At 37.2% G+C, this 23,194-nt stretch overlaps 1 protein-coding gene across 2 annotated transcripts in view; it reads right to left on the bottom strand.

Annotated features, from left to right (window-relative positions):
* Window positions 1-7,953: 7,953 nt before the first annotated feature.
* Nubp1 (NUBP iron-sulfur cluster assembly factor 1) overlaps window positions 7,954-23,194 on the bottom strand; it is a 79,734-nt gene continuing 64,493 nt past the window's right edge. For both annotated transcript variants that reach the window (XM_067100659.1, XM_067100660.1), the window contains exons 9-10: window positions 21,622-21,808; window positions 7,954-8,927 (exon numbers count right to left, since the gene is read on the bottom strand). In XM_067100659.1, the coding sequence (XP_066956760.1) occupies window positions 8,896-8,927; window positions 21,622-21,808 (219 nt within the window). In that variant the 3' untranslated portion in view covers window positions 7,954-8,895. The remainder of the gene's footprint in view (window positions 8,928-21,621; window positions 21,809-23,194) is intronic.

Raw genomic sequence — 23,194 nt, 5'->3', positions numbered from 1 at the left:
GCAGAAACTGATAATAAGAGGATTCCCTTTACTTTTCGTTCACCCAAAGGTGTGAAATTTATTGTTTGGGATAAGGAAAACCCTGTAGAATTTTTTGAGAAGTTTTTGATGGCGAAGTCATGAAGCACATTGTATCAGAAATGGACGGATTTGCCAACCAGTCTCCAGACGAATATATAGAAAATTTGCTTAGAATATCACGTGCACTAAAATGGTACAAAACAAATGTCAATGAAATGGAACCATTCACTGCTGTACTGGCTCTTGTGTTTCAGGGAATGACATACGAAAGAATAATTTTTTCCCTTTTATGTTTCATGCATGTAATCGTTAGGATATAATAAGGCAAAATAAATTCTTTTATCCTACATTAATATCCTAATATGTTTACACAAAAAAAAAAGTCAATGTAAAAACAGAAAAATACAATGCATAAAAACCAGCATAGACCAAATAACCACTCTGTAAACGAGAAAATGTGACAATATGGGAATGGCAACATCTCCCATAAGTGATGCTTAATAGGTTAAATGATGTCCATTACATCTACAGATGATTTGCACTTCATATGATCTTGGATGAGTTGCTGTGGACCACTTTGACATTTGGACATCATAATGCAATATTGTTGGCAAAAAAACTGAGATTTATATTTGTTTCTACTCTACACAGTTGTTAACCGATTTAAATGATGTTTTGTACTTAGCAAGCACCTAACTGGATCTTGGTAAAGTGATAAGGTCCCAGTTTGACAATTAGTTTTGGAGAAATATGACATTTTTATAATAAAATAAAGTTTTACATATACTTACCCAGTATGTAATTACATAGCTATAGTTTTCTCTTGCATGGCAGCTTGAATGAAAAAATTCGTGGGTAATGCTTCACAGTTTAGTGCAGGTGACTGGTCCTGCCCACTAACGGGAATACCAGGAACTACTTAGCAAACAACCTCATCTGTTTATGCCATATGTCCATCAGAGGGGAGGAAGGAGAGCTCTGAACATTTAATTACTGGGTAAGTATATATAAAACTTTATTTTATTATAAAAATGTCATTTTTATATAAGCAACTTACCCAGTAATTACATAGCTGATTCCACATTAACAGGAGGTGGAATACATGGACATATACACCTCAAAATGTTAAGTCATGTAATGATTTTGAAATAGAAAAAATTGCTAGCATTGAATACAATGCTTGTAGTTCCTTGTTAGTTAAGAGAGCCTGCAGTAGAGAACTGCCTACGGTTGGTGCTTGTCTTAACCTGTAGTGGCGTGGCAGTTGATGTACATCAAAAAGTGCCCTTGCCCTGGGTGCAGTACCAATATAAATACAACCAGATAAGACCACGACCCATCCACTGAAAGTGATGGGTGCTCCAGGTACAGTGTATCCTCCCCCCCGGCTCTTACAAATCTTGGCACCTTACTACAAGGTGAATAGATAGTAGGAGGAAATCCTACGCTTCCTTCTGCAATGCCATGCTACTTACTAAAAATTTTTGCAAGGTACTGCTGGAATCTAACACTGTTTTAACTTTCTTTGAAAAAGCGAGAAGTAAAGATTGATTACACTTCAAGTTGGTCAATTGTAGAATGGTCAGGGGCATACAGTGCCTGAAAGCAAATGAGGTAGAAGCTGTTCTGATGTCCCTAGCCTTCCTTAAAAGGAGGAAAATCCTCACCTAAACCTGAGTGTCTCAGAAAAGGTAGATTGTAGACTGGACGTCAGGGGCACAGTGCCTAAAGTTAATAAGGTAGAGGTTGTACTGATGTCTAGCATTCACTAAAAGCAGGCCAAAAGCTCTCCTGAAACTAAGAGTGGCCTCAGAAAACAAGTCCAATCACAAGAGAGGGGCATACATTCTTAGACGGAGGGTGCCAGAACACTAAAGATTATGACTGACCCCCTGTGGTTCCAATCCTGCTCAGGTCATTCCAGAAAACTCCAACAGAAAAGAGAGCTTCTTACTATTCCCAGAGCCAAGGATGCAGGGAGGGTTGGCGCCAGACGATCGGAAGATGGTGCCGGGTGCTGGGTGTACTGAACTGGCACCAGGCTGTAGGTGGGGCCAGCTAGCTAATCGGTCGGGAGCTGGCAGGCGCTCCTAGAAGCTTGGGGTAGGGCTGGCGCCTGGCTGTAGCTGGCACCAGGCGAGATGGAAGTCAGGTGAGGAAAAAACTCGGGCTGATGGGTGCTCCTGGGAGCCCGGAGCACAATCCCCAGCTGTCAAGACCGTCCTCTCTTCCATTAAGTTCTTGAAAGAGAGAGAGAGAGAATGGATCCAGGTCATGGTTAAAAATTCCCAGGTTAAACGAGAAAACTGCGTAACTGAGTCAGACGTAGCTCAATACCACAGTCTGCATTTCTCAAATGTCTTTGTAACACCTTTGAAAAACCTCTCCTTCCTGATAAGCACCCGGACAGCCCAAAGCCTGTCCGCGTAAGAGCGTACCACCCTTGATGGTGTCTCTTGAAGTGAGATTGTTCGAAAAGTTATGAAAGGTGGAAGGATTTTGGGAGAATCCACCAATCAATCGCAGAAAACCGGGAACCTTAAATTACAACTCAGAACGGGGCTACAAGAGACAAACTTCTGGTATGTCTTCTCCCCGGTGTGAGGAAGTGAGACAGTAACCTTTGTCTAGGAGCATCGTTAGGATGAGTAGCCGCCTCCTCCACTGCACAACAATTCACTATTACAGGGTTTACTTCTGTTAACTTGGACACAAGACTGGCAGTGGCATGGGAAGAAAGCATGGGAGCCAGGTGCGGGAACAAGTGGATACAAAATGAGAGGGCTAGTAGCAGGAACTGGTATCGGGAGCTGGGCGCTCCCAGGATGTAGCTGGCGCCAGGTGAGGTAGCAGCTTGGGCGTCAAGACTCGGAAGCGGGTGAGTGCTCCTGGGCGATCGGAGCTGAATCTCGGCTGTCGATACTCCAAAGCCCAACGCCACCAAAATGAGAACAAATTCTCTCGTTACTACACTTTGCCCTTACACTTCTTCACTTCTTTGCAAAGGAAAGTGTAATAAGAAGATATTTAACTGATTCTTTACCGACAAATGCTTGAAGTACCCAGCGTACTATCATACAGACATATGTCGACTCCCAACAAAATTTATTTGAGGCTTGCAGACATGTATTTCATTACCAAAAATCGGTTTGGTAGAGAACACAATGTTTACGTCTTATTATGCTAATCAGAAAGAGAAAGTTAACCTTTACTGACTAAAGGTAGAAGTGCCCATCATACAGGCATATCTCAATTGCTGTAAAACATTATTTGAGAGTTGTCGATATGCGTTTCAATAGCGAAAAAAATTGGTTCAGTAGAGAACGCAATATTTATGTTTTATTACACTAATCAGTAACTGAGGCAGTGAACGCAATATTTAAGTTTTTTACGCTACTTGGAATAGGAAAGTTAACCTTTACCGACATAGTTCGAAGTACACTGAGTACCATCATACAGACATATCTCATGTCATATCAAACATTATTTGAGACTTTCAGATCTGTATACACTACCAAAAATGTTGGCCCGTGAACACAATATTTACGTTATTACGCTTCAGTAAACCCTCCGTATTCAAGGGGGATGCATTCCAGACCCCAGCGAATACTTGCTACCCCCTCTAAAAATGCATATAACTGCCTGTCTTTAAAGTTCAAATACCAAATGTATACTTAAAGTATCATCCTATATCAAATATACCTTATAATTATTATTTCAAAGTCATCTTAAATATTATTACCCTTAGAAATATACACATACCTACTTCTAAGCCTTCCAGCCAAAGCAGATAGAGTTACCACTTCAACTTATATTCAACAAGGCTGGCTGGAGAGAGAGAGAGAGAGAGAGAGAGAGATTTTATCTTTTTAATCTCGCTGACAACAAAAAAAATTTATTTGTTTGTTTTTTCTTCCAAAGGTGTACTGTAATACCTTTACTACACATTTTTAAAACACTATGAACACACACACACACACACACAAACAGTAGCTTTTCCTGAGAGAGAGAGAGAGAGAGAGAGAGAGAATAAAGCCTTACAATATCAAAAGATTGAAATCTTTGAGCTTCTGAGGGCAACACTCCCCTTCTCCTCTGGCCAATATGTCAAACTGTCAAGTAAATTGACATTTACCCTCCCCCCCTCCTTTCTCAAGTGATCATAAAAAGACTGGGAATCACTATTTGTTTGTTTAAAATGTTAAAAAATGTACTACACAAATGCATGGAAAATATTATTATTATTATTATTTCTTAATATTTGAAAATTAGTACTTATTAGGTAAATTATTTATTCATCATACAAAAGAAACATACATACATATTACATGTTGGAAAAATTCTCTTGTCTAAATAAGAGATAGAGAGAGAGAATTATTATTTTTACTTAATATTATTATTTAATCTTATTAAACTTAATATTTGAAAATTAGTACGTACAGTAAATCATTATCTTATCATAAAATTTGCCCTCTAAAAATGCTTATACAATACGATCATCCTGAAACACAGTACAGTATATATCGTTTTTAAATCATTTCAATGGTACTTTAATATAATTTTAATATTTCAATATTATCCATTCTGAGCGTCTATCTTCCCTTCAATGAGGTTGGGTCCATCCTGAATGGAGGGGAGAAAACCAGTTTCTCTCTCTTTGAGTTACATATTATTTAATCTTGGGGTATTATTACTATTATTATTATTATTATTATTATTGTTATATATTATATAGTAAATAATTTCTTTATCAAAAAATTGTATTTAGTCATGAAAATAACATCAAGATACACTAATTACTGAATATTTCCTAACGAAAAAGTCCGCGAATTGCCGAATTTTTGCAAACAATTTATAGATATGTTCCACTGAAAATCTCATGAATCGTTGAGTTTGCAAATTGTGAGAATGCAAATAAGGGGGGTTTACTGCATTCGGAAAAGGAAAGTTAACCTTTACCGACAATAGCTGAAGTACACAAAGTATCATCATTCATAACTAACTAATCATACAGACAATCATATCCTAACAAACATTAATTGAAACTTGCAGATAAGCATTTCATTACCATAAATATTGGTTCGGCAATGATCACGATGTTTACGTTTCTTTATGTTAACCGGTAAGGTGGTAGCACAGTAAACTATGCTACAGGTTGACCATCACTAATCCGGCAATCAGTAGTCCGAACAATCAGTAATCCGGCACCAATTTCGGCTAGAGTAATTTCTAATGTTTCCGCACTAATTTTAAAATTTCCCGGGTCGCTACGCTAACTCGCTCGCCAGCCGCTTCGATTTGGTGGCGCAGTGTGTTACATCAACAAACTCGTAGCCTAGCCTACATTATACTGAACTCTATTCACATGTTAACAGTATTATACAAACATCAACATAACGAATGTGCATCTTTTTCATGGATCTTGTAAAAAGTTATGCTTTACTACATTGTTTCCAATTGCATATATTCTCATATTGCTTTTGTATTATAAACTGCGATCAATGTTTTGTTATAGGAATCGATATCGCGGTGTTTATTTCACCGCATTTAACTAAGTTCAAAGCGCTTTTCTTGCTTCTAGTTAGCGTAAATGAATATGGATACTTTATTTGGGACAAGGATATTTTTCGTTATACGAAGTGTTTTTAAGTCGAAATATAACTTAAATACGTCTCGTTGTGAAATTAATTTAACTATTTTTTCGTTAATATATGACGATCGTGGGAATCGTGGCTGGCCGTTTTGGGGGCATGTTTGTTTTGTGTAAAAAAAATTAAGATTCCATTCGCTATTTTCTCTTGATTTCATCATAATACGAGCTTTACGTATTTATCTTTTATCGGCGTGAAAACAGTAGTAATTTGTATTCTTTCATGCCCAGTAGTTTTGATTAAAATACATTCTCTCCAGTTTTATTTATGGTTGAGTGTCATCCATGTTGCTGATGCACGATAATTTATAGTCATTAGCAGCTTGAACATTGTTTTCTCAGCTTCAGCTTACAGTTACTGTAGCAGTATATTTCCCTGTCGATCTTTTCTCCAAAGCGAATAAGGGTATAGTGTAAAAAATATCTCAGTCCTATTGTACAGTACTTAACGTCATTTGTAACATAACTACAGTAATTGTGTATTACCGTACGATGGTTGAAGTACAAGCAAAACAGTTGTTTTCCGATACAATTATTAGCAAAACAACAGTTTCCCGTTCGGTTGTTTATGGCTCTACGCATTTACGCAAGAGTATAATGTTACTAACAATACTTTTATTCTCTTTTACTTTTTTAACTAGCAGATGGAAAAAAGAGATGGAGGAAAAGAAGTTGGTCTATTGTAAGTTAGTCTCTCTCGCTGCCTGCGCCTGCACGAAATCTAAAATTATTTCCTAAATATTTTCGTATCGGTATTAATTGCCAACCCCATCGTAAACTCGAAATATTGTAAGTCGGATTATCGTAACTCAAGCACTACCTGAAGAAGTTGGTCTATTGTAAGTTAGTCTCTCTCGCTGCCTGCGCCTGCGCGAAATCTAAAAATATTTCCTAAATATTTTTGTATAGGTATTAAATGCTAACCCCATCGTAAACTCAAAATATTTTAAGTCGAATTATCGTAACTCGAGCACTACCTGTATTTGATAATTGTCTTTTCTTTATTAACCAACCTGTACTGATTTATGGGATATTTTAATTCTAGGATGAGGTGCTTAGCTACTGTTTCGTGTATTCTAGCCTAATAAACGGCTAATCCGGCACCCTCTAAGTCCCAATGCTGCCGGATTAGTGATGGTCAACCTGTACTAGTAGTTAACCAATTTGACTGCGAATTTGCTACTGTAGCAAAATACAATAAATCTGAATCATATCTAGAAAAAAAAAACAATAAAATACTGATCCTGAACGCTGTAGGCTTGAAGGTTACTCGAAATCAGTGATAATGCATCACTGAAATCTGGTCTCCGACTGGCAAATTTAAGAACAAAGTTGACATTGACACTCGGTGCTGACTCGAGAGCCAGCAGAAATAGAATGAGGTTGTCTTCTAAGTAGTTCCTGGTATTCCCGTTAGTGGGCGGGACCAGTCACCTGCACTAAACTGTGAGGCATTACCTGCAAATTTTTTCATTCAACCTGCTGTGCAAGAGGAAACTATAGCCATGTAATTACTGGGTAAGTTACTTATATAAAATTAAATTTAGTTTCAAAAATTGTAAATTTGAGAATTGTGTCTAGCTAAGGGAGAGCTGTTGTTCATTCATGTGCTAGGTGGTGCATCCACTTCTTCATAAACTGCACAAGAGAGAAAAGATGGTAGTTACTTAGGCACATACATAAATGGATAATCTACTAGGTTTGCTTCTAATTGTGACAAAAAAATGTTTTATATGAGTATAACAAAGCTTGCCTTTCATTACAAATTTATTGATCATATGTTGCCTTTCTTCCATGCAATGGAAACCCAGTTGCACCAACTTGCACCCTTTGATTCTGAGAGGCCTCCACTGTGCACAACCAGATCCACATTTAACACTCAGCTTCAACTCTTCATTCTTCTGTGTGACTCCACATAGTAACTATCTTCACTGTCACTATCTAAGGATTACAATACTTCTGCTGCCACTACTGTGCCATAATTTTAAATATTTCATTTCACTTTGAGCTATTTTCCTTTATGCGTTAAAATTTTGTTTTTGGCATGTTTGACAAAACTTTTCTTTGTGTGAATATTGGAAACTGACTGCTGTGTTTTGATTAATTTCAGAGAAATTAATTTTTGTTCATCAGTGTTATTTCCTGTTGGGTTTCCTGCAAAATGGGAGCTGCCCAAGTCTGAGCTGAATAAGCTAGCAAATACCAAAATCAAATTGACTGACAAGTGTTCATGCCAAAATAACTTACCTATAGGAAGGTATAGTTATCAATAAAACACTGACTACTATAATATGTAAGTGTACTTCTGAATACCGTACAGGGATCATGAGAGATCATAGCTTCTCACCACATCTGAAAGAGACCTCTCTGCTTCTAGGAAGGCAGAATGTTTTTACTATTCAAGTACATAAATGGCCCCCACTTTAAACCAGTGAAAGGCTATGAAAGGCAATGACTTGTTCACTTTACAATCACATAAATCAAATCAAATATTCTTAAAACAACTACAGTAATTATTAATTAAAATTTAAAATGACAGAACAACCCAATATTTTACATCTTGTATCCCTAAACATCTTTTTGCTGGTCAAACATATCGATTAGCAGCTAGACTTGTTCACAGAATTGTGTAAGTACCAAGAGCTAAGCAGAGCAATGGTAAAGTGTTACCAAGCTACTGGCTAGTCTTTCAGTCACAGAATTGTGTGACTACCAAGAGCAAAGTAATGATAAAGTGTTACCAGGCTGCTGGCAATTCTTAAAAAAAAAAAAAAAAAAAAAAAAAATGCTGCCAAACACATCACAATGTTATACTGAAAATGTTAAACTTTCTTGGAAGTAATCTAAGTAGAAGTCTGCCTAGATACTATTAACTGTCAGAAATAGGAAAGTACCATGTAAAATAAATGCAGGACCATATACCCAATTTTAAAAAATCAGGAGACAGGGATTTTAAACATCTCACTGTAGATCCCCCTTCACTACAATGATGTGCAAACTGAAAAATTCAGTGGTGCTAACTGCGAACATGACAAACCTATTGTTGTTGATGAAAACTACTTTACCTTAAAGAGGAACTGAAGAAGACTTGCATACCTACTCATTCATTTCTAGATGAATTTCTTTCATCACATCACCCAAAATTATGTAAATGTTTTAGAAAAAATATATACCAACAAAAAATATATTTCTGAGACTTATCAGCCTAAAAAGTCATGCTGCTGCTATGACTGGCCATGACAGAATTCCACAATACCTGAAAAATAAAGAAGCAACTTAGTAAAGGAATTTAAAAAGTGAATATTGTGCAATCCATATACATACTATAAACAATTAACACATTACAATAAAAAACAGGTTTTGACGTAGGAAAAACCTATTTTTGGTAGTCGCTGTTGAGTCCTCAAGGAGTTACCCCCCATGGTGTGCCAGCGCTCCATGGTGACTAGACTAGAATCAAAGAAATATCTTTTAGCCTGGTCTTGCAGCTGTGTACAGTATTGTGTTGTAATGAAAACACTATGATACGTATAGAGTATTATGGACTCAAAGATAAGAGGGCCTTTTCCCTTAGCTTCAGTGAAGCTGAACCCAGTTTTTCCAGTTTTTCCTAAGTCAAAAACTGCAAAAAGTGACTATTGTGCATACGTGTCTGCCATCTTCTTTACGACCGGGGCAGGCAAAAGACCATCCTCCATTACTCTCTGCTGGTCAATGTAGGATGGTCCCTTGCCCAAATCCCAAGCCTTTTTGTCAGGGAAGTGGAAGGGTTTTGAGGACTCAACAGCTACTACCAAAAATAGGTTTTTCCTATGTCAAAATTTGTTTTTTGACAGCATAGTCGCTTGTTTTGTCCTCAAGGAGCTTTACAAAAGAAATTGACAGGTGACAAAAGGCTTAAGCTCTCAAAATTTTAACCCCAAAAACTCCCCAAAAGACATAAAACACTTCTGGTCCGAGGTCAAGCCACAAGTTTCAAGCCCCATTCCTTATTTTAAAAAACCTTTTGAGGTTTTGGTAACATGAGACGAGAAATTAAACAAGAACTTGTGTTTTTAGGGTGAAGTTCTGTAGTGACTTAACCCTTAAACGCCTACTGGACGTATCATACGTCGACTAAAATTGTCTGTTGGGTGCCAAGTGGACGTACCGTACGTCGACTACAAAAAATTTCAACCTTCGGTCAACTTTGACTCGACTGAAATGGTCGAAAAATGCAATTGTAAGATAAAACTCTTACATTCTAGTAATATTCAATCATGTACCTTCATTTTGCAACAAATTGGAAGTCTCTAGCACAATATTTCGATTTATGGTAAATTTTTGAAAAAACTTTTTCTTACGCCTTGTAACTCGGCTTCGAAAAATTTCAGAAATTTTTCGTCATTTTGTCGTAATTTTTGCACTGTTCTATATTAGCCGTTACATAAAGTTTTATATATGAAAATGTGCGCAATTTCATGTACAATACAACAGAAAATAACTCATGGTTGTAGCTTTTATCAGTTTTGAAATATTTTCATATAAATCACAATAACTGCCAAAATTTCAACCTTCAGTCAAATTTGACTCGACCAAAATGGTAAAAAAACGCAATTGTACGCTAAAACTCTTACATTCTAGTAATATTCAATCATTTACCTTCATTTTGCAACCAATTGGAAGTCTCTAGCACAATATTTTAATTTATGGTGAATTTTTGAAAAAAACTTTTTCCTTACATCCACGCCAGAAATTCTTTCATCACGTTGTCGTAATGTTTGCACTGTTTTATATTAGTCGTTACATAAAGTTTTATATATGGAAATGTGTGCAATTTCATGTAGAATACAACACAAAATAACTCATGGTTGTAGCTTTTATCAGTTTTGAAATATTTTCATATAAATCACAATAACTGCCAAAATTTCAAGCTTGGTCAACTTTAACTCAACCGAAATGGTCAAAAACACAATTATAAGCTAAAACTCTTACATTCTAGTAATATTCAATCATGTACCTTCATTTTGCAACAAACTGAAAGTCTCTAGCACAATATTTCGATTTATGGTGAATTTCTGAAAAAAAACTTTTCCTTACGTCTGCGTGTATGTAACTCGGCCTAACATCTCAGAAATTCTTTCGTCATGTTGTCGTAATGTTTGCATCGTTTACATTAGTCGTTACATAAACTTTTATATATGAAAATGTGTGCAATTTCATTTAGAATACAACAGAAGATAGCTCATGGTTGTAGCTTTTTTATCAGTTTTGAAATATTTTCACATAAATCACGATAACTGCCAAAATTTCAACCTTTGGTCAACTTTAACTCGACCGAAATGGTAAAAAACGCAATTGTAAGCTAAAACTCTTACATTCTAGTAATATTCAATCGTTTACCTTCATTTTGCAATAAATTGGAAGTCTCTAGCACAATATTTCGATTTATGGTGAATTTTTAAAAACATTTTCCTTACGTCTGCGCTGATAACTCGGCCGAACATCTCAGAAATTCTTTCGTCTCGTTGTCGTAATATTTGCACCGTTTTATATTAGTCGTTACATAAAGTTTTATACATGAAAATGTGCGCAATTTCATGTACAATACAACAGAAAATAACTCATGGTTGTAGCTTTTATCAGTTTTGAAATATTTTCATATAAATCACGATAAATAGAAAAAATTCGACTTTCAGTCAACTTTAACTCGACCGAAATGGTCGAAAACTGCAATTGTAAGCTAAAACACTTACAGTGTAGTAATATTCAATCAATTAGCTTCATTTTTCAACAAACGGAAGTCTCTAGCACAATATTTCGATTTATGGTGAATTTTGAAAAACATTTTTTACGTCCTCGTGTTACGAATTCATGCATCATTTTGTGATAATATTTTCTCTGTGTTGCTTTGATCATTTTACAATTTGTTATATACCAAAATCATCGCAATTTAGTGTACAATACAACTAAAAAAAATTAACTCATTAGCTTTAACCGTTGTGCTTCCAGCGCGATTTGTATACAATTATATGAGTTTTTTTTTTGCTGTCATATATTCCAATATTTATATATGATAATGATATTTTTTTTCATTTCTGATGGTTGCATACTAAACTTCAGGCAATGACAAAAAAAAGGAGCCAAAAATGAACTCTTAATCTTAAAAACTAAGCGTGCTGTGATTTTTTGAAAAAAACTTTTTTTCCGCTTCGGCGCTAACTCACCGAACGCTGCCGGCATACGGGAGACATTTTTGTAAATAGAGGCTCGGCGTTTAAGGGTTAACTAAATATGCTGGGTGTGGTTGCAGTCTTGTCGCACCTTCCCCAGCAATAGTCAGCATACTCACCTGTTAGGACGACCCCTGGTTTTCTGCTGTCGAGCCTATGGGGTCAGGACATACCATACCACCTACTGACATGCAGTGTAGATGAATTTGTTCAAGCTTATGGAAAAACTGTTTTAAGAATACTGTCTCTGATGCCCACCCTGTACTTTTGGAGACTTCTTTGAAAGAGACATTTCTGAAGAAGGCCAATGACATACTTACTTTCCTAATATCATGTGGCCTAAGAAAGGAGTGTGGGTTTGCCTTTTTAATGAGGGACACTAAAATCATTCTTAGCCCTTGTAAAGAGAGTATAGTTTATTCTTGCTAGGGTGTAGGAAAATTGGACCTCTTGGGATGTTTGCCGTGACCTCTAGGTAAACCTTAAGTACTTGAACTGGGTATAATGTTTTGTCTGCTAAATTGAGTTTTCTTATTAGAACAGGAGATTTCCTTCTCAAAGGATCCTCATTCTTGGCCAGGAATGATGGGTCAGGGGACAATAATAATTGATTACCAGCAGTTTGTGTGATGTACTGTCCCCGTCTAAGAGAGCCCAGTTCACTAATACAGGCTCCTGATGCTAATGCAGTCAGGAAGATTGCTTTTGTAGCAAGTGAGGTGCAGTTGTACTGGGTCTGCTGAATTGAGGGGTACATAGAAGTCTAAGTACCTTGTTCAGGGACTAAGTAATTGGAAATCTTTTGGGAGCGGGTCTTTGTAGAGCAAAAGACCACAGAAGGGAAGTTAGCAGTCCCAGGTAATTGGAGGGCTCAGTTGTTGGCAATCCGGTTTTTTGGCGCTTCTCTAGCAACAAAAATTGGCGATTTTCAGCGCTGATTTCCGCTTATCAGCACTGATAATTGGGTACTGGCACCAATACATACCTAACAGAGGCGCTGATCTCCGGTTATCGGTGCTGATGCCCGGTTATTGGCGCCAATAAATGCCGATATTCGCCAATTTTCGGTTATCGGTGATTTTCACTTATCGTCACACCATCAGAACGGAAGCCCCGCCAATAACTGGGGACTGCCTGTAACAACTTCTATGCCAGAGTCAATCTCGAATCCATGAAGCAAGGGTTCTGTTAATGCTGCCTTGTATGCCATGATTGTTGTAACCGCAAGACGTTTGTCTTCAAAGAGATATATCAGAAAATTTAAAAGTGTTTCTATAGAAATCTCGACTGGGCTCCCAATATGGATATAATCTAACCATATCTTCCATACAGACTGGTATTGCTGGATAGATGATGTGCGTAATTTTTGCACTATATTACCTAGCAATGTTGGGCGAGTAGTTTTCATGGTATATATTTTAAAAATTCATATGTGAAGGTCTAGGCTCAGAAAGGAGGATGCTTAAACGATTTTCCCTCCAACTTTCTGGGATAGAACAGCTGACAATAGTGGAATTGATCTTTTCGCCTGTTGTTGAACTGATAGGAACCAATGACTGTTTGGCCAATTTGGGGCTAGTAACTAAGCTGTTCCTATGAAGCTTAGGAGTTTGCCGAAAACCGGAACAATGGAGGAAAAAGATATATTGTCCTCCACTTGTTCCAGTCTTGTAGGAAGGCACCTCTTGCTATTACTTGATTGTCTAAGGTTGGAGACACACATACTTGGAGTGTGTGATTCTCGTATGTGGCGAAAGGTCCACTTCCGGTTGTGGAAGCATGTTGGCTATTGTCTGAAAAGAGTCTGCCATTTTCCTTGATAAAGAGTCTGCTATTATGCTGAAAGACCCTGTGAGGTGAATTGCAGACAGGTGCCATTTCTTTACTTGTGCCATCCGAAGGATGGCTAGTATTACCATGTTGAGAGGAGGTGAACGTGATCCTGATCTCATGATGCAGGACATTGCAGTCGTGTTGTCTAGAACCAACTGAATATGTGTCTCTTCTGGAGGTCTGAGTTTTTTGAGGGACAAAAAGACAGCCATCAGTTCCAGGAAATTGAGATGACACTTCCTCAGAGTAGCTGACCATCTCCCTGCCACCTGACAATCCTTCCAATGTCCTCCCCAACCTGTCAACGAGGCATTTGTGTGTACTGTCACTCTTACGGATTGAGGAGTCAGGGTGACCTGTTTCACCAGAGATTCCTTCCAGGTCCAGGCTGAAGTATCTCCCCAATTTTCTGATCCTTTTGGTGAGACCGGTCTCGCATCTTTTTTCTTGTGTGCGACAGCCAAAATTTGTTCACATTTTTCAATTGCAATTTGAGTATTGGATCTATTTCTAATGCAAAGTGCAGCACACCAATCATGCTTTCTAACTGTGGTTTGGAAACTCTGGGCAGTGCTAGGAACCTTTTGAGGTTTTTCCTTATTCTGTTCTGAGTTTTGATGGGAAGAGACAACAGGCCCTGAAGAGTATCCCAACACAGTCCCAGCCACCGAAAGTGTCTGCTGGGCGTGAGGCAGGATTTTTTCCAATTTATTATAAAACCTTTTGACTGGAGTCTGTTGACCACTGCTCTTAGGTTTTTCAAACACTCTTTTCTTGTGGACCCCCAGATTAACCAGTTGTGTAGGTAAGCTATTAGTTGTATTCCTTCTTTCCTGAGTTCCCAGACAATTACTGTTGCTAACTTTGTAAAAATTCTTGGGGCAATGTTTAGCCCAAAAGACATGACTTTGAACCTGTATGTATCTTTTCCTATCCGGAATCCTATGAAGGGCGGAAGGGAGAGGTGATAGGGACATGCCAGTATGCATTTTTCAGATCTATAGAAACTGTCCAAGTCCTTTTTGGAATAACTGAACATACTTGGGCAACGGTAGTCATCCGAAACTTTTGGCAAACAATGCACTTGTTCAATGTTGATAGGTCGAGGATCACTCTTCATTCGGAGGAATTCTTTTTGGGTACACTGAAGAGATGTGCTTGGTGGTGAATATACGCATGTTTCTCTATGGCACCTTTTAATAGGGCCTTCTGCACATAATCTTCCAGGGAGGGGTTTGGTTGTTGTAAGAACCCCTTTAAAAGGGGGGGGATAAGACCATTTCCACCCCAGCCCATTGAGAACAATGCTGTCCCAAAGGAGAAGACTGTATTCCCCGTGGTGTCTTTGAAACCGACCCCCGACCAAAAATTCCTGTTGGTATCCCCCTCTTCTTCTACCTTTTTCCTTGATAGGCATTTCGGGCATTGCTTTTCCTTTTCCTTTGTAAGATGGTTTTTGGACCTTGTGAAAAGGATGTCCTTGCTGATGTGGCTGTTGCTGTCTTTTTGAAGGGGTTGTCCCTTCTGACCACGTACCTGTTTATGAGGAAAACTTTTGTAGGTGACTGCAGGCTTATATGATTTTTGATCAAAGTGAGCCTTTTTTGAATTGGGTAAAGGGAAATTTTCGGTTTTTTGTTTTCTGAATTCTCCTTTTCCTTGAAGAGCGTACACTACAACTTTGTTGGCATGCTTGCTTATTGACTTGAGTTACAACAGAATCCTCAAACAGGTTCTTACAGAAGGGGTTAGACTGTAATAAAGCAGTCATATTGGGAAGTGACTTGTTGGAGCCTTCCAATGTTTCCATTTGTGCTTTTAAGTGCCAGTCTAAAAAGTCATAGAGTGCTTTCCATAGGGTTCTCATAACTTTTAGCCATAACAGCAAAAAGTTTCCTAGAATTTTCTGGAAGCCTTTTGGTGGCAACTTCTAGCAAGGTGGAAGAGGTCAAGATACTGAGGAGAAGAGTCCTAGCACGGAATTCTGACGAAGCTGTCTCATCTGAATTCTTCTCACAGGGGTCCCAAATTGCTAAGTAGCCACATCCAAGGAGAGCTTTTTCCTTTCAAAAGGGAGTTGAAGTGTTGCCCATTCCCTGGTGGAATTTTGCGTAACTGGGAGGACTGTGGCAAATGGTTTTAGTTCTTGTCATTAGCTCCCATTTTCTAGTTACTACATAATTCTGAAAGTTTGTCTTCACATGGTTAATTATTTTAAAATTGAAGGGACAGAAGGCTTGGGGTACTTGGTGAGCGAGTTGGGTTTTATTCAGAATAGAAGTATAGATCCACCTTCCATTGACCTGGTAAAGTGTGTCTTCAATGGCTTTCAATGCAGTATTCCCATATAAGAGAACTGTTTCCTTTTGAGGTTTATCCAGGACTGGCAAAGTATGGTATCAGGTGCCATTCTGTATTAGGGAATGCTGACCTGTCTCTAAACTCCACATGCACAACTTTGATCATGGTTTTTCTCTCATTATTTAGATACTTATCATCAGGAGAGAAAATACACATTGAAGCGTCTTGCCAAGGATTATCAGTATCATCAGTTCGAAATCATGCAATACGTCCATTATATATTGCCGTTCTGTGGCAGGGGCATTTTTGATATTACTCATAATTTCCTTATGGAACTGATCAAATGCCACAAACTGTGTAGCCCTTTTGGGGGAGCTTGCATAATCTGACTGAGCATCCACAGCTGAACTGTGACTGCCTGTTACCCAGGGGGCAGAGGTCCTGGTGAGTTATTATACCCCTCTGAAAATGTAGTAATTTCAATTGGGGTTTAGTGAATCCTTGTATCCCTTTTGGGGGAAGGATCCTGATCAGCTTCTAAAAGCTGTATGGGGGATTGAATTCCTTCTGGAATTTCTCCCATGGCTAGCTGAAGGTTGTGTCCCCGATCCTTCTGGGCTCAGCAAGGTTATTTTGGTAGCAATATCAACTTTTGTAAGAAAATCACCTCGAAGAGGAACTTCCTCTATTTCCTCCGCAGGGTTAACCTGGGAGGTATTGGGGACTGATATTTCTGGGTTTTGGCTCAAATATAGATCTTCTGAGAAGGGGTTAAATATTTGCTGCCGGAGTTCTGCCGGAAAGATATAATCTCCGCCTTCCTTCCTCTTGCTGAACCCTAGGGCCCATTGTGACAGCTTAAAATGAGCTATTTCGTCCTCAAAACTTACTGCCAAGAGCACACTACAAATTTCACCCATATCTGGCGACCAGCAAATTTGTCTTTTTTTTTAACAAGGATTATGCTCATGGCAGGTGGTATGGGCTGTACCCACTGGCAAAAAACGAACAGGGCAATTTGCCACGGAACACTTGAACTGAGGGCCCTGCGAAATGGCGGCCCTGTAGTGAAAAAACCAAGTTGTTATTAGAAACTAACAACTAATTAGTATAAGTTGTTTTTAATAAGGGGCACTTTTGTAAATCCTTGTGTATTTAGCATATTACATCTTACAGGTTAATGTGATTACTGTAAATGTAATACCTTTTATAAAATATCTACGTTAACTTAAACACTTTGAGGTTTAGGTTAAATTTGACACTGTATATGGCTTTATTACTTACACTGTTAGTCCTTTGGCAATGGCTATGTGAAATTTTAATTCTAAATTGTCATGCCATTCAAACTAATCTTCTATGGACTAATTTGTTTAACTAACTCAAGTTACTGTTTTATATGGCTTAGGTTAATCCTTCTAGTATAATCTATGTTAAGCTAAGCACAGAAGATTTCTTAGAGGGTTCTTGCTTAACCTATTATAAGCTGCTTCTTATTCTAGGTTTATTTAAAACCTAAGGATATAAGCTATTCAAAAATTAATCCTCTTATAATCTGATTTTTTGTTTTATCTAACTGAGACTACCCTTTTGTCTGATACTCAGCCACAGTGTTTCTAAACTAACGGCAGGATATTCCTTTAAAAAGGGATTCCTACTTAATCTGGTTAGGTTATTGCCTGTTCTAGGTTTATATCACCTATAAGGGTATAGGCTACAAAAGACCTTACCAGTATTATAGATCCTAGAATGCTGTTCATATGTACTCCTAGGCTTATTTGTTCTTTCTTAGGCTATTATAGGGTACTGTATTACCTAATCCAGATTTTTATGGATCACACTTAAATGCTTACTATATGTAAACATATAGTTAGGCTACTATTTTTCTCTAACCCAGGTTGTTGTTTGTATCCAGTCCTAGGTTATTTGGGCTACTATATAAAATAGTAACCCAATAATGTGTAATCTTATAGCTAGGCTATCACTTACTCTAATTTAGGATACTGCCTAATCTGGATTATTTAATTCACAATTAAGGGTATGGGTCATATAAAACACAACTGCCTTAGTATGTATCCTTAAAGCTAGGCTACCATCTCATCCGGCACAGGTTACTATTTTCATCTAGTCTAGATTACATGGTCTAGGCTAATGATTTAGTCCAATAATGGGATGTTTTGTAAAAGTTTATCACTTAATCTAATATAAGGTACTGCCTAGTCCTGGATTATTTTAGATCATGCTTAAGTGTACAGGCTATATAAAGGGAAAAATACTATAACCTGTTTATCATATCCTAGGGTCCTTGGTGTAAACTAGGGTGCTGCCTAGGACCATAAAAGAATGTCTTAAAAGGTTACTACCTTTAGGATATGCAATCCTAGGTTATAGGCTACAGACAACATGTACTATAGTCTAAATTATTCACACTGAATTTGTTAGGCTACTATCTCATGTAGGCTACCGCCTAGGCTATTGTAGACATCGTTATCTGAAAGGATTATCTACATTAATAATAAATTATGGAACATTTCTTTAGTTAAAACTTCTAAATATAATGATCAAATCTTCAAACAGTTTTTGCCTTTTGCTAATAACAGAGATCGTAAGAGAGCACTGATCTGTGCTCGGAAAACAAAGTCTGGTTTCCGACCTCCATACACAAAATAAATACTTGTTCCACAGTTTAAACTAACAATTTTTAACTGGAGCTTAAAAATAAGCACTTAACTTTCAAGTTTAGATGTGTCCATGATTCTCACTGCTGAAAAACTTTGGAATCAAAGCGATTTTTGTGAGGAGTACTGAATTGTTGTGCACACTACTTTGCTACAAGAGGGTAATGGAGGCTGGTCTTTTGCCTACCCTGGTCATAAACAAGATGGCAGATGCACATGCACAAGAGTAACTTCTTACAGTTTTTGACGTAGGAAAAACTGGGTTCAGCTTCGCTGAAGATGGGGAAAATGCCCTCTTATCTTTGAGTCCATTATACTCTATCATAAGTCACAGTGTTTTCATTACAACACAATACCTGGCTACAGGACCAGGCTAAAAGATATTTCTTTGATGCTAGTCTAGTTACCATGGAGCGCTGGCACACCATTGGGGGTAGCTCCTTGAGGTCGAAACAAGCGACTACACTATCAAAAATATGATTTTGAACTGAACCATTAACTGAATAGTCACATAACATTCTACTAATAACTAATTTAGTTTGCATAAAACGTGCACAAATACTTCTTATACTATGCTAAGTAATCTATAAAAATCTAACACATAGAAGTATAGTAACCTATAAAGATCTAACACATCCAATGGCAAAAATTCCGCAGGACTTTATTTTACTCCTGTCATTAAAACTATATATTAAACTTAATCATCCTTGTTCAAATACTGTTCTCATATTTGGGTGCTTCATCCTTTGTCTCCTTCATAAGTCAAACTGAACCAAGACATGTCATTTGATTAGTGATCTTTCCCTTGTCTTGCTGTCAATCCTCTCTTTCTCTCTCTGAATTTCTTGTCTCTTTTCCATAGGTACTATTTTATCTGCTTTTCTGTTTAGTTTGAGTCTCCTCCTTGTAACATCTATCTGACCAACTCTTCCTATTTTTATTTTGTGGAAATTAGTAATCCTCCAGATGCACTGCTCAGTGACTGTTTTCCAGCTTTGGAACATTCCTGCTGATGTTCATCCTCATGCCTTTATACCATGCAATTTTTGAGATGCCAATCTAGTGCTTCATTTGGAAAACATTTTATTACATTTTTAGTCCCCCTTCATGATTGGGGGGAGGGAGGCACTTAAAGTGTACCCTGCACAGCATGCTGCAGACAGTACTGAAGGTTCTTAGAAGTTTCTTCTGCTCAGTTTCTTTGCTTGCTGCCTATTACTTTTCATTCATTCCCTTTAGTCTCTCCTCACTTAGCCATCTAACCTCTTTAGCGTTACACTGTTCCATTTTCAATTTCCATCCATAAACAAATCCTTCAGGTGAGCCCTGTAAGTCTAATAATATCACACAGTGGTATCCTTAAACTACTTTATAATACAGTAGTAGTACTACTGTATACTGTAATACTGTAATATCCTTCTTTTAGTTTTTTTTAGGGTTGCCCTGGCCCCCCCAGAAAAAGTAGAGTGTAAAATTAATAAGGGAGGATTAAAAACCTGCCAATTTCCTGCAAATTTCTTATATAAAATTTTCTCTTCTGTTTAAAATTAATGCTCTTCTAAACATGAATGTGTATCATAAATGCAAATCAAATGTGTTCTATTCATACAGCCCTTTTATTTCTATGTATGTCATTATTCCAGTTACACATAATAAATAATCATTGAAAAGTTTCTTAACCGTTTTGTCCTAAAACGCCATGGTCAAACCATTGTCTGAAGAAGTTGAATTGCCACAATTGTGGAAAAATTCCAACTTAGTGCCTTTCACTCAATGTTTGCATAGGGGAAATAAAGAGACGTGATTGGATAACATACCAACATAGCAACTCAGGCAGTCAATCTGGTTTTAGTTGTATAGACAAAATGTTTTGCTTATGAGAATTTGCCAAGAAGAATGACAAAAATTTGTGTTACTTAAAGCTATTATTTATGAATAGTTACAAATACATAATTTAATATTTTTATGTTACTCCATGTAAAATTAATAGAATAAGTACACTTATTTGGGTAGTATTTTTTTTGGTGTTAGCGTAAGATGCTGTGAACATGTCTATCAGTAGTAAAGAAATGCAACTGGAAGTGCGTGTTTGTTATTCAGTCATAATTTTTTTGTATGAGTCTGAGTTTCAATATTTCCATCATAATGTTAATGTTTTTACCTTTATTTTGATATATAATTATGCAAACTTAAAAATGTTTCTGTTTATTTATCAGATATTTATTATTTTCTTTTCATCTCATAGCTATGGCTCAAAATCACTACCTCCAGGGGTAAAATAATGGTTAGTAATGGGTGACACCTACCCAGGCAGAGCAGACCCCAATTACAGTCTGAATGCTTCAGTTCCCATTCTCTGCCGGCATACCAGTAAGAGGAGCATGGGGGGGGGGACCTCATGTATAACTAAGAGGTTTATATTTAAGGAACAAATAATTTTGTGTCAACTTCTGAAATTTTACCCATAGTTACTGGTAAAGATGCAAAGTGCTCATTGGGATGCTGTAGGCAAGGTGCAAGTGTGAATTCAGTGCTATGTACTAAATGTAACAAAACAAGTGGCATCACAGGAGATTTCTAGGATAACAAAGTTTAAAATGAATAAAAGGCATTAGATGCAGTTTAAACAGAGTTTAAAAGGATGCACAGAATGTATAAAAAGAGGTAATGGTCAACTGATGGAGGTAGAGAGTTACAGTGGAGTGGCAGATTTTGGAGGAGGTATACCATTTCAGTGAAGCTATTACTGACAGGACAGTAAGATAAAAAGAGCCTATCCTAAGAGGAAAGACTGCAGGAATATTTGTTAAATAAAAGCAGCTCATTGGTAAAGAGAAAATATTTCTGATGCTCATATAAAGACTTGCTTTTTTAAAAAGGGGAGACAAGGGGATTTCCAAGAAAACGAAAGAAATTCTAAGATGCTTACGCTGTGCTACTTTTTTGTATGCTACAGTTGCTAGTGAATCTGGTGCTTCAGTCAAGAAATTCTCTCCATGGTCACATGCTTTTGCAATCCTTGGATCAAGTGGTAGCCTTCCCAACAATGGTAGGTTAAAGTCAGCTGCAAGTTGCTGTCCTCCTCCAGTGGTTGGTGGAAATATTTCTGTTTCAGTCTGCAGAAAAATTCATAAATTAAGAGATGTATAACCACATCATTACTAATATGAATCCCTGTAACCAATGCTATAAGACAAAAATCTGGAAAAATCAGCCTTTTATCAAAATAATCAAATCTTAATTAGCCTATTAAAACAAGGAATCATTAAAGTAAACAACAAAGAAGTACTAGTACATTATGATGAAAATTACCATAACATAAACTTGTCATCAATAAAAAAATATAAAAATATATAAATACTGTATATATATATATAACTATATAAAAAATATTGTTTCTATCTGAACACAGTTAAAAATAATCCAAATACTGTAATTTAAACTTTATGTAATTTTTAAATGAAAACTGAAGAGTATGAGTTTCTATCAAGCTTAGTGACATGACAAGAACTCTTGGCCTGGGTCAATTTTATTGCCCCTTGACACTCAAGTGGAAAGGATGCCTAACAGTCTAAAGTATGGGAGGGGGGGAATGAACCCCCCAAGGGCCAACACAGGGAGAAAAGGAGACTGTTAGGTTGCTGCAAGGAATTCCTTAAGAGAGCAGTGTTGCATGAGTGCTGCCAGTTAATTGCTATGAACATACATACTAAAGCTATAAAATCTTGCATGGATGTGTAGTAAACTTAGGCTTCATGTTTGACACAATTTTAATTTATTTAATATGCTACACATGTGTGGATATGTATTAGATAACTGATAACTAATATGAATAACATATAAATTCCTTCCTCAATGCCCCATTTAATAACCATCCTAGCTGAAAAGTTTCATTAGCAAACAATAATTGATTGATAGGGTCTCCTTCACTCTTCTCCAATAAATCCCTAGTAATACTATGTCTACACTCAAAACAGTGAGCTATAGCATCCAGAAGAAGCCAGTATTGTAATTTTGAAACCCTAGATTCTTGGATAATTTAGGCATTCTTACTGCTGTCCGGCTGAAACAAAATACTGACACTTGATCTATTTTCCAGTCCTTCCTCAGCATTCTTACTAAATATCCTCATTTTCTTGAAATCTTGGTACATCTTCGTAAAAACACCTTATGGTGGATCAACTTGGCAGAATAAGTTCACCTTGAGCAACAAGTTTGATAATCATTATGTTCTGAAAATAATATACAGTGAATCCAGCTACCTTTGGCATTAGCTCACTAGTTGGCTGAAACAAATGACAGGACTTTATGGCAACTTCCTGATAGTGACAGACCTCACAAAAGGTATGGATGCATGAACTTTAGCAAAGAACAGGAATGCACCAGCAATACATACAGACAGCCTATATTGACTAAGGTTACCTAACAGAGCTGACAACTGGTATTAGGCAGTGAGAACTGTGTGCGCAGGCAAAAAAAAAAAAAAAAAGATACAGTTAATA

The sequence above is a fragment of the Macrobrachium rosenbergii genome, chromosome 56 (assembly GCF_040412425.1).
Source record: "Macrobrachium rosenbergii isolate ZJJX-2024 chromosome 56, ASM4041242v1, whole genome shotgun sequence".
NCBI classification, from domain to species: Eukaryota; Metazoa; Arthropoda; class Malacostraca; order Decapoda; family Palaemonidae; genus Macrobrachium; species Macrobrachium rosenbergii.
The sequence above is the reverse complement of the archived record's forward strand: the minus strand, read 5'-3'. Positions and strand labels throughout refer to the sequence as shown.